The 15,220-nt window shown below is 40.5% G+C and overlaps 1 protein-coding gene across 4 annotated transcripts in view; it reads right to left on the reverse strand.

The window, feature by feature from the left end:
• Window positions 1-15,220, reverse strand: part of LOC144070630 (CUB and sushi domain-containing protein 1-like) — a 332,478-nt gene that overhangs the window by 69,892 nt on the left and 247,366 nt on the right. For all 4 annotated transcript variants that reach the window (XM_077594993.1, XM_077594992.1, XM_077594994.1 and 1 more), the window contains 11 exons: window positions 11,190-11,306; window positions 10,965-11,078; window positions 9,128-9,223; window positions 8,743-8,946; window positions 8,139-8,263; window positions 7,508-7,604; window positions 6,361-6,465; window positions 2,371-2,489; window positions 2,204-2,273; window positions 991-1,107; window positions 565-774 (listed from right to left, as the gene is read on the reverse strand). In XM_077594993.1, coding sequence (XP_077451119.1) covers window positions 565-774; window positions 991-1,107; window positions 2,204-2,273; window positions 2,371-2,489; window positions 6,361-6,465; window positions 7,508-7,604; window positions 8,139-8,263; window positions 8,743-8,946; window positions 9,128-9,223; window positions 10,965-11,078; window positions 11,190-11,306 — 1,374 coding nt within the window. The remainder of the gene's footprint in view (window positions 1-564; window positions 775-990; window positions 1,108-2,203; window positions 2,274-2,370; window positions 2,490-6,360; window positions 6,466-7,507; window positions 7,605-8,138; window positions 8,264-8,742; window positions 8,947-9,127; window positions 9,224-10,964; window positions 11,079-11,189; window positions 11,307-15,220) is intronic.

The raw sequence follows: 15,220 nt of genomic DNA on the forward strand, positions 1-15,220 counted from the left end.
ATGAATCAAAGTGACAAGACTTGACCGATGCAAATTAGGGTGAAAACGGGGGCAATTATCTTATGCATGTAAATGTAGCTTGAGTGCTTTGGCAAGCCAGGTTTGTTGGTTAGAAGACCTATTCACATGTTTTCTGTTCTTAAAGAGGAATACAGGGGTAAAAGTGAAGTAGAGAAGATGTCAGATCCTCATTGGCACTTTGCTGGCCTTATTTCTCTTTTTTAATAATTAGATCAATGCTTCAAGATTCTTTAGAAAGAACAATTGTATTTGCTATCTGATAAAGGCAAACCTTTCATAATACTCTGCATTAGTTATAGTTGGCCACTGCATTTAGATTTTAATCATTCATAATAAATTGTGTGTTTTTGCTCTAAATGTATGTATTATTTTATAATTTAGGACTCCTTAAACACAGTAGAGTGACATTTAATATATGTCTACGGTGTTTTTTTTCTTTTGTTTTTTCCCCCAACAGTTAAACATAGAGGACGCTTCTTGGAGAAGTGGACATCAACCAATTACCGATATATTTGATTTGTTAACAATCAAAGGCGAACTCACCTTGATAAGTAAGTTTGAAGCCCTTCCTGTTCTCTGAATGGTCACTGTAAAAGTGAAGGATGGTCTGGTGGGTAGTACTTAAAAGTGGAAGTGGGATTTGTGAACCAGTGAACTGTCCAATAAGAGCCGAGCTGTGCTGTAGCCCTGATCTGACCTCTAGGAAGTCATGATTGTCTTCCGAGGAAAAATTATGGAATCGAATATGTGCTCCTGGTATTAAAAAACAACAACAATTAATTAAAAAAAACAGAAAACAATGGGTGTATTTCAAAATTAAATATGGTATTATCAGTTAAAAGTTAAACTTATACAGCAAACATTTTGTTTACTTTCCTGGACCAAGCATATTTCTTTCACACAGTCAAAGCATGCGACCGACACTGTTTCATCCTCTGAAGAAATAATCACGAAGCACATAATACTTACCATATCCTGTTGGCAAAATAATTTGCCAGGTGCAGTCCAGGTTGCCAGGGTAGTTGCCTGGGAAACCCGGACTCAGGACCACGCCAGTAACCTCAGACAAGACTCCGCCACAACGAGCTTAGAGGATGAGAGAAAGCAGAGGTAGTGTTAAGTGAGAACACATGCATCAACATGAACATCATGAAATAAAAAAAAACATTCATTCATTTTCTGAACTGCTTATCCTCACAAGGGTACCCGGGGTGCTGGAGCCTATCTCAGGAAACTATGGTCACCAGGCGGAGGACACCCTAAATCGGTGGCCAGCCAATCGCAGGGCACAAGGAGAGGGACAACCATTCACCCTTAGACTCATACCTGGGGGCAATCCATAGTCTTCAACCAGCCTACCCTGCATGTTTTGGATATGTGGGAGAAAACCAGAGTACCCGGAGAAAACCCACACAAGCCCATGGAGAACATGCAAACTGTGTGGACCGACCTGGGATCGAACCCTCGACCCCAGAAGTGTGAGGCCAACGCAGTAATCACTCGGCCCATGGGCCACCGTGAAAATAAACGAGAATGAAAAAAAATGGTGAGGGGAGAAAAAGCCTCTAGCAATTGATAGGCAGGTGACAGTGAAAAAAGGACACATTTTACATTCACGATATAGTTGTTTTTCCCTTAAGTAACCCAGAGACATTTGTATTTAAAAAAATGAGTATTAGTGTTACGGTTGGGACAATTGAGAATCCTATCACGTTTCACTTCAGTATATAGGTTGCACATCATGTATAAAGTTCAAGTAAAATTGTAATTTTTTTGCAGGGCAAAAAACATCCGTGGTTGTAGTGCCTCGGCAGAGTGATGCCTATGATAAACAAACACATTGAAGCAAAATGAGCTTCATAACTCAGCTAAAATGCAGTCCTTAGTCCATTAAGGTTGAGTTTAAATGGAATTGCCCTGCTACGAGCTTTCACCAAGAAGGAATGTATCAGGGTCATAACACAAACACCAAGCAATCAATTACAACTTCAGAAGCTTTGGCTTATGGCACAAAACTGTTTCCATAGAGCCTCTGTCTCTCACTGAAAATCATTCTGCCTCAATGCTAGTAGCTTTTGATGACTGCAGACAACTGTTTTTTTTTTCAAACACATTTGTACCTTTTATCTGAGATGAAGAGCAACATATGATTCTATATGTGTGTGCCTGCAGGTGTGTTTACCTATACAAAGAGGGGGTGGGTAGTTCCACCGGCGCACAGTTCCCGGCATGCAGGAAATATGTGAATGACCCTGGAAGCAAATTCAAAGTGGAAAAAAACATTCAGTCATTTTTTTGCCAAGTATACCAATTAATTATAAAGTCTGATGGCATGGGTGCACATGTTACCTGTAAGGTGTAACCAGGCTCACAGGTAAAGGCCACCACCTCGTTGACCATGTGTCTGTCCCCTGTTTTTATGCCATTCGCTGGAATCATCGGCTCTGGACAAGTCGTCAGACCAACCGCTGCAAAAAGGTGAGGTTAAAAAATGAATTTAACGCTGCATAGTACAGTAACAAGGTAACATTCTCACAATCAGCAGACACCAGTCACAAACAGACAAACAAAAAATAATTTCACAGCTACTGTGACTCATTAGGCTGATTTCACAAAGACTAATGAATGTTTTTTTTCATATATTATTTATATCTATTTGCACTGTTACATATTTTATTCTATTCTACTCCAGTCTATCTGGGGACTCCCTTATTCTGCTGGGGGACTTCAATGCTCACGTGGGCAATAACAGGGAGACCTGAAAGGATGTGATTGGGAAGAATGGTCGCCCTGAGCAGAATCCGACCGTGTTCTAATGTTGGACTTCACTGCTCACCGTGGATTGACAATAATGAACACCTTGCTCAAGCACAAAGGTGTCCATATGCGCACTTGGCACCAGGACGCTCTAGGCCGCAGTTCGATGAATGACTTCCTGGTACTTGCGGCCGCATATTTTGTACAATCGGGTAAAACTGATCACCACATTGTGATGAGTTGGCCCCGATTGTGGGGAGAATATCGGTCCGGCTCCGCAGACCCAAATGTCTTGTGAGGGTCTGCTGGAATAGCTGGCAGAGTCCCCCGTCAAAAGCACATTCAACTCCCACCTCCAACGAAGCTTCCCTCATGTCCAGGGAGAGGCGGGTGAGATTGAGTCTGATTGGACCATGTTTCGTGCCTCTATTGTCAAAGCGGCTGACTGGAGCTGTTGCTGCAAGGCGCGCAGTGCCTATTGTGGCGGCAATCCCAGAACCCGCTGGGAGACACCGGTGGTAAGGGATGCTGTCAGGCTGAAGAGGCAGTCCTACTGGGAACTTTTTGGCCTGCGGGATTTGAGGGCAGCTGATGAGTACCGACCGGTTGGCCAAGCGGCACGCAGCTCTGGTGGTCTCTGAAGCAAAAACCCCGACATGGAAGGACTTTGGTGAAGCCATGTAGTATAACTTCTGGACGGCTTCGAGGAAATTTTGTTCCACCATCCAACGTTTCAGGGGAAAGGAGCGCACCATCAATACCGTGGGGATGGGGACGCTGCTTATCTCGACTCGGAATGTTGTAAATTGGTGGGCCTCAGTCAGAAAAAGATGGCATGCCCTCTGCGGGTCAGGGGAGGGAGAGTGAAGTCCCTCCGGGAGGAGGCCACAGGCTGACCCAGGAGAGGCTGGGGAGACTATGTCTTGGCAACCTCCCGGAAGAGCTGGATGAAGTGACTGGGTAGAGGAAAGGCTGGACTTCCTTGCTGAAACTGCTGTCGCCGCCACATGACCTTGGATAATGAAGATGAGATGAGACATATCCATATGTTCCTCACAGCCTCACAGTTCTGGGAACACTTTGAATTAGGCCTAGGTATGAGTGTGAGTGTGAATGCTTGTCTGTCTCATTGTGCCCTGCGATTGGCTGGACACTGATTCAGGGTGTCCTGAACCATGTGACGAGAAGCAGTTCAGAAAATGAATGAATGGATGATATAGGTGAAGTGACGAGTTACTTTACATCCCCAAAACAATAAAAGTTATACACATTCAGCTTGACAGCAGATACCTTGTCATGCATTGTCTGTGTGAGAGAGAGCAAGAGTGCGAGAGAGAATCCTCAATTTGTTTGTATTTCAATCCTAAACTTCTGCAGGAGACTGAAGGCCCTGAACTAAGTGGTTACTATGGCAACACTGGAGCAGGAGCAGAAAAAGGAAGTAAAGAGAGAATGCTTGTGTGTGCCAGAATGTGCACACAAGTCTTTAAGTATATGTGTGTCTGGACTTGTTTGTTTATCATCTACCTGCCTACAAGCAAAACAATGTTATCCTGCAGTGCTCAAACAGCACAAGACAAACCCGTACACGCATCTATGCACATGCATCCACACGCAAACACATGGCTCATTTATGTATGCTGACATTTGGGAGCACGCTCGTCTACAAACACGGTGTGAAGGAATCTTATGCCTGATGAAGCTCAACTTTCACACTCGGTGCATTATTAGTTGCATCGGTGCATCAACGATCAGTCAAGATAACTTATCAATGAAACTAGTCCATTTGATTGACCATGCCTCTTTTTGTGCTCTCGCTCTCTCCCTACAGAGGAACATAAGCTGTGATACCATTTAAAATGCTGACACAGTGACAAAAGCAACCCTCGAGAGGCGTTCGGCAACAGCAAGACAGTGTCAGCAGTTTAGTGAAATTTGACAAGATTTACTACAAAGACCCTTCAGTTGTTAAAAAAAGAAACAAAAGGAACATTAATATTCAAAGATTTCCCGTACTTATATAACTTACAGCGGCCCGGCGGCTGAATTGTTAGCGCGACGGCCTCACCGTGGCGGACCTGGGTTCAAATCCAGGGCGGTTCACCTTTTTGGAGTTTGCATGTTCTCGCCGGGCCTGCATGGGTTTTCTCCGGGTACTCCGGTTTCCACCCACATTACAAAGACATCCATTGTAGGCTGATTGGACACTCTAAATTGCCCCTAGGTGTGAGAGTGAGCGTGAATGGTTGTTTGTCTCCTTGTGCCCTGTGATTGGCTGGCCACCAATTCAGGGTGTATGCAACTTGACTCAGACTTAAGAAACAAAAATTACAGATTTGGACTTGACTCGCTTGGGCCGGGAGGTTCCAAGACTCGGGAGGCAATGGCTCAAGACTCATAACAGCTTAACTTTGAAGGTGATGACTCAAGACTCAACAACCTGATTCGACTTGAAGACTTGGAGACATACTGTGTTACATCTGCTGCTGTAACTCCTTGAAGAAAACCATTGCGAGCGCCTCATTCTTGGAGACGATCACAGCCATGCTGTGTTCTGCCATAGACAGAGTAATCCATTTTGCATTTAAGAACTCCTATTCCAAAGCAAAATAGACAAATGCAAAATGTCTGACGCCACATTTACCAACCCAGACGGTTGTTGAACTTTGTCCACCGCTCTGTGAAGTTATTTACACACCTGCACATTCGGTAAAAGCTAACACTACATCAAATGTGTAGCAGATTGAGCAAATCATTCTCTTATTGCCTTTTAAATTTTTATGAGGACAGTTTTTGATTTAGTGTTCAACTAGCCTAGTATGCTGGTTTTTGGGATTTGGGAGGAAACCGGAGTACCCTGAGAAAACCGACGGAAGCCCAGGGCGAACATGGAAACTCCACACAGGAAAGTCCAGACCTGGGATTTAACCATGAATCTCAGAACTGTGAGGCCGAGGGGCTAACCACTTGCCCACCGGGCCGCCTGTATGGTACCAGTTATACTAACTTTTTAAATTGTTGTTTGTTCTGTGTAACATTAGCAATGCCATGTTGATCTTTCCCACTTATCCATATGATTTGATTATTTCAAACCAGCAACGAGCCAGTAGAATAAAAATATTTAGCACATTTAATTCTATCTATTAAAACAACACACAGTAAACTCTTTTCCAGTGTGTGTTTAGTCAACGCAAAAGCAGCCAACAAAAACACAGGCAATCAAGTGAAAAACGATTCGGAAGTGAGTAACAGACACAAATACATTCGGACAGACAGGCAAAAATACTAACTTACAAAAGGGGACATGTTCATTTATCTAGAAATGATTTTAACCCAAAAGAACTACAGTGACCTGGAAAGCATAGCCACGAACTGACAGGTGTGTACGTGTCTAATTATGTTTATATATTAACTGTTACCACTTTGAATGTCCGTCTGTGGCTGTTTAAGTGCATGGACCCTTTCTGTTAATAATGGTCCTACATTTAAAGCATGCTTTGTTTTCCATTAGCAGATAGTATGTTATTTTGCAGGTTATCAGTCATCTTAATAATTCCATGTATTTTGAAAGCTTTAACTTACTTTTGTATTCAAGGTGAAAGCCTGCAGCCACAACACTAATATCACTCTGAAAATGCAAGAGAAGCTGATTGGATGTTGAGTTAAGGAGGGCAGGAGCTGTAGTTCCTACAAAAAAAGGGAAAAAAAGGTTTAAAAAAAAAAGGAAAATAACGTTTTTAAAAAAAGGATTCATGATGAAAAGACTTGACTGATTGATTATCTGTTTATTCTTGAGTAAGTCTGGACATTGTATACAAAAAATTAAATAGGGAAGTCTCACACATCACTTCATAAAAGACCTGTAAACAGGATTTACATAATGAACAAATATTGGACACACTAGAACGAACCATCCTTTATGGAGGTGGATTACTGTTCCCAATAAAATTTTTACACCTAAACATTTTTTGATAGCATTCTTGAAGATTACCATGACAGGTGAGAGTGTAGATTATTTTTACAAAACGTGTGATTCTTGTCTACAGTCCTTAGATCCCAACCCCAGCAGGGAACTCCAGTAACCTCTGACCTGCTACAGGACTTCAACACTTGATTGTACCTATAGGAGGGAATTTTGATGAGCCCTTATGCTCTGTTGTAAAAATCAATATACCAATCCCTTGTGAGAATTGTGAGAAAGGGTGCAGTCACCCTGTATCTGTATAAGTGTGTGCTACCCAGTGGGCGGCATGCTTTATGTGTGATAGGTGTGTGACAGGTATGTGCTTGGGGCAGGTCACAGGGGACACACCGCTGGGAAATTGTAAAGGTTAGAACATTCGTCACCCCATAGCCCCCCACCTCCTTCCAGGCTTCACTTCAAGTAGGAGTATGTTTTTTTTCACTCGCTCTTCTTTGCTCTTTCTTCCCTGCCCCCCTACTCTCACTCCCTGACCCCGCATGCAGGCTGATGCCAGAGCTTAAAGCATCAAAAAAGATATTAAGAAAATATCAGATTTCTTGATATTACAACTCATCCATTATATATCTCTGGTGTGTAATGTTATGAGTGTGCATGTGTGAGCTCATAGATTAATAACTGTCAAAGCTAATTCATCATTTATCTTCACTGTCTGTCCACACGCATGCAGCTGTAGTTTGGGAGCTGCCATATCCCATATATCATAGACCTCGGCCTGTGTGTGTATGCGTGAGCATATTGTCATACCAGAAAATGACCCTAATTTAGGAGCCGTCATGTCTCCCCCATCGTAGATCTCCAGGGAATCCCAGTTGTGCTCAGTTGCAAATGTCACCACTTGAATCTAAAAGGCAAATTATAAAAATAAAAGAAATTTGCCATGCCGGTGTTCGCACACAATAGTTGAATACATTTGGAAACAAAAGCATTTTCACTGAAGGAAGTGTTCACAGGATGTAAATAGTAAGCATGAATACAACATTGAACTCTCTTGGTATAACAAGGTCGGTAAGCGTACTTACACTTTCCATCCATCCAGCTGTTTTCTACATTAACTGAATAGCTGTAGGTTTAGCCTTGTTCTGGCTAAGAATAATCATGCAGTCGGTTGGCCGGTGCTTACTTATAAGCAGAGTTCGTGCAGGTCAAATGTTATATGAGGGTCAGTGAAGCAACAATTATCAATTATACACCTCTACAGGGTCATTTTAGAATTACTACAAACTCCAAGACTTGCTGTTAACGTAATGTGATTATACATTCATTCTTATAGTCTGCAATACATTTCATTCTTTGGAATCTGGTCTTGGTTGAGAATTCGAAATACACATTTTTAATGCAATATAATATCGTTAACAGATTAGTGTCAAATATTTACCTGGATCCCAGCTCCTTCACTGACATGGATTCTCCACAGACAGTTGAGACTGTTTGGGTAGGGCTCCGGAAATCCAGGAGACAAGATGGTACCACGGCGTTCTGTCAGATTCCCACTGCAGGGAACTGAAGACAAGGGAGAAGACAATGCAGCTTTTTCATGACAGTTTATTACCAAAATTGGTACAGGAAATGGCAATTAGAAAACGACTATAACATGACTATGACACAGAGGAGAATAGGTGATTCCCAGTGATTCAATAAAGTGAAATGACGATTTAAACAGTTTGATTTCCTACAGACATATATTTTGCTGCACTGTAGTGATTAATAATATGCTGAAGTTTTAAAGCTTTAAAATGTTTTTGCGTGACTTCTCAAGATACAATAAAACTGCAATAAAGGCCTTCCACACAACCGTGGGCAAATCAAAGGAACCCTTTGACTGTAATGTAGTTCGGGGTGGTACACGCAAAAAGGAATGGTTAAAATATAGTAACCACACCAATGGATATATGTATGTTATGCACTATACATCGTTCCTGAAACTTTTTTAAATTTTTGTTTGTTTTACTAGAACAGCAAAAAGTATCTCATGAGTTTACCAATGCAGCTGGGTGTCGTTGAATTCCACTGTGCCAGAGCACCTGGTATAGCCTGGCACCGGATGGCACTGGGTCCCTTCAGCAGATATCCCGGACTGCACTCGAAACGGATCACCGAGCCAGCCGAGAATTCTGACCCGATCCGCCTGCCGTACCGAGGCTCTGGAACTGAGCTGCACTGACTGTCGCTTGTTCGGGGAACCGCTTCAGTTGTAAATAAGTAAGAAAAGAAGATGAAAAAATAAAAATAGGTTATATTAATGACTCAATTTCAGTCCACAGTTGTCAGTCATCTGCAATTCATTTCAGTGTTCAAAAAAAATGATTTTCAAAAACTTGTTTGAATTATTCTTACAGCTTGAAAGAAACACTTTTCTCGAGTTACCTTGGTACACAAAATGAAAGCCCTTAGCTGGTATGCCACTCTTGGCATTGAACCGTAGCATTATCTGATGGGAAGTTGCCAACGGTAACGTCTCTCCTGGGGAATACAAAACAAGCATTGATCAGGGGCCGAGTGGATCTAGGATTCTAGGAAATCAAGGGATTAGCCCTGAGGGTGCAGATTAGGGGTGAGCGAGTACAAAACTTTCTTTATTCAACCTATTAAATGATCTGTATTCGGATCTTTACTCGATGGGGCCTGAAGCAAAGGTGGGTGTGGCTTATATCTGCACTTTGGCATTATTAATTAGCTTGATTTTGAAATGTTAAAAATACATATGAATGTCTCCATGTGTGTATCAATGTAGATATGTAAAATACAGTAATGCTCCATCCTGCCTTGTCCCAACGAGGCATCCCCACCACTGTCGCCGTCTCTAAGATAAGCCATAATGGATTCTGACTAAATATACCAATATGAAATATATTTTGATAACACTAACTAAAAAGGGGGAACAAGTAAGAAACATCTTCTGGGGGTGTGTTTCTGAATTATTTGAATGGGATTATGTTGTAAACATTGAGATGCAGGAACCACTAAAGCAGGTCCGGATCATCAAGAAAGGTTGTGTTGTTAAGATTGTTAAAATTTTAGTTATGAATGCATTAATAAAGGCATTAAGTCACTTGAAAAATACATACGAAAACGCGTGATCGGAGAAGACTAAGGTTTCCGTGAAGAAATATAATGTACTATATTATAAATGAACAAAATGTGTTTCATCTCATCAAATTGAATTGTATACAACATTGGGTTTTTAGATTGGCTAATGACCCATCAAGACTAAAATTAAAAAACACTGCCATTTTTTGTTAGCTACGTAAATATTCCTGAAAATCTGTTGGTAAACTAGCCATTCTCTACGTCCACTGTTACTCACCAGTGGAAACAGTTTACATAGGATTTTTCCCCCTGATACAAAGTATGTCACTCAGAGAGTATGTTTGCTTTCCTTACAATTGTGATAGAACTGCTTTGCAGGCTCTCAATTTTTTCCCCCTGATACAAAGTATGTCACTCAGAGAGTATGTTTGCTTTCCTTACAATTGTGATAGATCAAGGGTAGAACCACTTTCCATATATTCAGTTCAACAAAGATGATTATAATTATTTCTAAGCATCTTCATGCCAGCTAGGTAGTTTGTTGTTTGGAGGCATTCTCTGTCAAAGCACATTCCCAGCCACATGCTTTGGAGGCTGTACTAAGTCAAAGTACTCCCGAAAGTTGAGACATAATATTGTGCTTGGAGAATGAAAGAATTTACACTATGAAATACTATTCCAAATAAGGTTGTCAAGTTAGTCAAGTCACATTTAAAAGCACTAAATCAGAGGCAGGTTCAAATGGATAGTTAAGAAATGGGTCGGAAAAGAGACTTCCTGAAAGCATTTTAATATGCTCTTTTTAGACATCCGAGGCAAATATTGTCGACAGTGTCGATCTCGCTGCGCAGCGGGAGAGAAGCATGCAGCCTACTAGACAGCAAAACGAGCCTGCAACACAATGAAGGCCTGTGTGGGTTGCTCAACTGTGGGTCATAAGTGGAAATCAAGTCAGAGAAAAATATTTCCTTTAACTTTGAAACTCAGAAGAATAATATGTTGTGACAGGCTCGAAAATGAAGCTGTGAAGCCATTAAAACTTCCATATAGAGGAAAGCCAAATAATTGACCACATTTATGCAAGCTTTCTTTAAGTACTCGAAGGTCAGGGAGTAGAATAGATGCGCCCAGTGAAGATGTAAAGACCCAATCTATTCTATCTACCATTTCTCACCTGAATGTGATCCCGCCAGAGAACTCAGTAATCGCGAGTTCTCATTGGCTCCGTCAAATAGCTCCACTGAGTCATTCATCGCAGTCTGGAAGACAGCAAACTGACCAAATACAACTAGAGAACATAAAGAAGAAGAGAATGAAATTGGAACATGTGAAATAAACTGTGCAGAGTATATGGGTGGATTTTGTGTTAGTTCTTTATCAAGTTCTGATATAGGCATACCAAATTGTGGAGGAACTGTAATGTAGTAGGAGCAAATTTGTCTCTTGGTGTAGTTTAAAGGGTAATTTGGGGACAAAACTACTCCCTCAGATCCACCATAATGTCCACCACACGGAGCTGGAGAAACACAAAAAGAAAGACTAAGAGCTCGAAACGTAGCAGACAAATTCTACTTTGGACGTTGCAGTCCTAGCAAGTTTTGTTTTTGTTTGGAATTTATTGGTCATGTCGAAACCAGATGGTAATGGATCTTTTCAGATTTGTGTTTGAACACATGCTGTTGTCTTCGAACAACTACTCATTTCTTTCTTTTTTCAAATCAAAGCAATTATTTATATGTTGGTCGTTTTCACAGATGAAACCCAAAGGAAAAACAGGAAATGATAGCAAAATTGTTGCTCTCTTGTCTAGTATACAATATTTGATTTCAAAACCAATTATTTCAGAAATCAGCAATGTCAACATCAGAATAATCTCCTTTTGACTGATGGTTTCCACAAAGCCTGGTGACTTTTGTTTTAAAACTTTGTTATACAGTTTAAGAATGTATTCAGTTTTGAGGGATTTTGCTGAAAACTGCATATTATCCCACCAGTGGCTCATGATTGCACCTTCAAACTTCAGCTAGATTTTCAAGTTCAACTAAACTCATTGAATGTTAATGTCGCGCCCGTTTTAATTTTGCTTTTTCAATTTTTTGCATTTACATTATGAAAGAAAGGATTGTAAACTTAATTATGCAACAAAATTATGTTTCTCATACAGCTTTGGAACATGTTTTAAAAACTGTTTTGTACAATTCCCGTCTCCTACCCACAACAAATTGCAATGTAATGGACTTGCCTTTGGTCACAAAATAGATATTGGTTACTGTCTATAAAATGCAATTGCATTAGTGAGTCAAATTCCGATTTTACACAGGCAGCCAGTCCAATTTGACTGGGTCTGGGTATTTAAGCCAGCTTTAAACATCATCTGCATTAAATTTGGAGACAAAAATAAATGAATAATAAAAAAAAAAAAACATTTAATGGGTTGTTTACTCATTTTTTAAATCTGTTTTAGTTGTATAACTAAAAGGAACTATAACTATATCTTGGGCCTGGGGTAAAAAATATAAAGCAAAACCTTTCGTGATGGAATATCATTCATTGTCTGCTTATATTCATGAGGTTTGTGGACTGCTTAAGCCCATCATAGATGGATTTGAGCAGCAGATGAGTGCACAGCCTGGACTGGTTGCTCGTGAATTGAAGAGCACAAGGAGACCAACAACGATTCATGTTCATGTTCTTACCTATGGACAATGTGGAGGGTTCATTCAGCCTTTCATGAATGTTTAGGACATGCAAAGTCCTCGGAGAAAACTCACACAGGCACAGGGAGAACATGCCAATTCCATATAAGCCAAATAAGTTTACTTTAAATGAACATGTAGACCATAAGGGCAGAAAGAAGAAAAAAAACAAGAATACATTGACTCAAAACTGAGCTTCCCAGATACAAGGAATTTTCAATTCAGTTACACTGCCACAATTATTTCTGGCAAACGAATAAAAGGACTTTGTAGTGCTTTTGTAGCTTTTAGCGACATCATTTTGCAATAAAGCATTTGAGATTTTAATCATGTCCCTTGGTTTTCCTCTCTTCTCGGTAGCTTGAAGCAATGTGCCCATTACACTCAGAGTTGGCAGACATGGTGCTTCTCCAATCTTTTATTCTCACAATTCAGAAAAACCAAAGAAACCCTTAGAGCTAGGTTGCAGCATTTGGTTTCCTCTTCAAGAAGAAAATATATACTCTCATATCATTAGGACCTGTATAGCCCATGCACAAATCTATGGGAATTAAAGGGTTTGATCAAATAAAGAGTGTGTTTGTAAATTAAAAATTTCAACAATCTGTACAGGTACAACCATCTAATCACTGTGGTGCAGTGTTAAATATGAAAAGTTGGAAAAATAATACGCTTTTTAATGACATTTGTACATTTACATTCTAAATTTGTCTTCTGTCTTTGAACCAGAGTTTGCATAACTCAACATTAACAAGCAGCATGCAACTATAAAGACTTCAGAGTACTGACTGGGACTTTTCTGTCGACCAAAGCAACCACAAGGCATTTCTTGCTTTGCACATATTTTATCTGCAATCACACTTGCTCAGTCTTTTTACACAAAACCCCACAGCAGGCGTCATTCCCATCCATCGCATTTGTGTGGAAAATGCATAAACCACTTTTTGTGACAGGGGGACAATTTTGTGTGTGACCCCAAAAGGTCAGGTTACATACCAGCTTTGATAAGCTCACCGTGTCTCCTGTTATTTGGTTTGGGTGGCCATACTTAAGCAGTGGCATTGCAACTCTAAAGTGAGGGGGAAACACACAAGTTGTGGCATCTCTAATAATTTTGAAAAACATCCTTATTATGTGAGTGGGTGTGACCATAAATGTGTTTTGGTATGCATTTTTAAGAACAGCAGCTTCAGGTCGCCTCTCCTTTGCATATATTTTCCTAACTTTATAATGTTCAGCACAACAACAAATAAATGATAACTATGTTCAATTACTCCAACGGGGTCTCAATACCTCCCTTTATAAAGCAAAATAACTTTAGAAATGTAGTGGTCTCAATTCAAGTAGTGTGTAGTGATGCTGTAGAGAGCACCCTCAATATGATGGGCTCTGAAAAGCTTATTTCAAAAACTATATATTTGAGCTCAGCACATGCAGAGAGATGTCATCAACTTTGGATAAGAATGGGCTTCCTGAATCATGGTCCTTGCTAAATATGTAGATATGTAGACTGACACACGGGAAGGGGGAGGGAAAAAAACTCTAAAATTGGTTTTGTAGCAATTTCCAAGAAAAGCAGATGCGCTCGTTGGCCCCTGGTCCTCTCTTTGCCATCCCTCTTGCTTTTTGCTTCATAAAGCATCAGAGTCATTTCAGAGCACTTTCATTCTGCTCCTCTTCATCCACCACGCTGACTGATATTTTCTAGATTGATTCTTGCTGTGATGGGGGATTCTAACCCCCAGGTCTGAAGGTGCATTCTTGATCTACCCACAATTTCCCAGTGGTGTTGCTTCAGGCTCAGGTGCTAAAAAGGCTCCACACAAATGGGCTTTGATCACTCATGCTCACAACACACTCTGAAACACACACTGAAACAATTCTTCTCATGGTTGCTCAACTGCCAACAAACACACATGCGCTCAGTTCTCTGCTGCAAAGAGAACATAGTAAAAGAAAAGTCTAAAAATGCCCCAAAGTGTTAAGGTTATGTTGCAGCATCTCCCAAAGGAAAAGTAGCTAATAAAATTGTTATTGTGCCTTCAACTTTCCTGGGCTCAAAGTTATCTTGGGAGGAAAGTAAAAAACACTCTTACACATACTTTAACAAACAGACATTGTTACAACAAACTGAATTAGTTGCTTTGTTTTAAAGAAAAGTCCATTAAGCTATGTTTTTTGTAATTAAATTAATTGAAAACAACGGATGCATAATAATAAGCCAGTGCATCCTATTGCCGTGTTAACACAAAAAAACAAATACCAACACCAGAATAGATGGCGAAGAACATTTTAACACTGTGACAAAAAGGTTGAAGGCAAACCTAGGTTACAAAATATTGAAGAATGTGTCTTGCAAGAGGTATTTACAAAGTACGTTTAGTACTATTTATTAATATGCACGTGCATAAACACACATTAATCCATATTATCATAGCTGACTTGTCTTCATGTGAGCAAGATTTGGACACCCTAATGCTTAAAGGCTATCCAAATATTAAACGCTCATTAATCTCCCAGTGTGGGAGTGGTTAGCGCATTTGTCTCATACTTCTCGGATCAAGGGTTCGATCCCAAGTGGGTTTCTACTGTGTGGAGTTTGCATGTTCTCCCGGAGCTGGCGTGGGATTTCTCCATGTACTCCGGTTTCCTCCCACAACCCAAAAACATGCATGGTAGGCCAGATGTACATGCCTCTAGGTACGAATGAGTGTGGGTGGGAATGGTTGTCCAT

Source organism: Stigmatopora argus, chromosome 2, assembly GCF_051989625.1.
Source record: "Stigmatopora argus isolate UIUO_Sarg chromosome 2, RoL_Sarg_1.0, whole genome shotgun sequence".
Classification (NCBI taxonomy): Eukaryota; Metazoa; Chordata; class Actinopteri; order Syngnathiformes; family Syngnathidae; genus Stigmatopora; species Stigmatopora argus.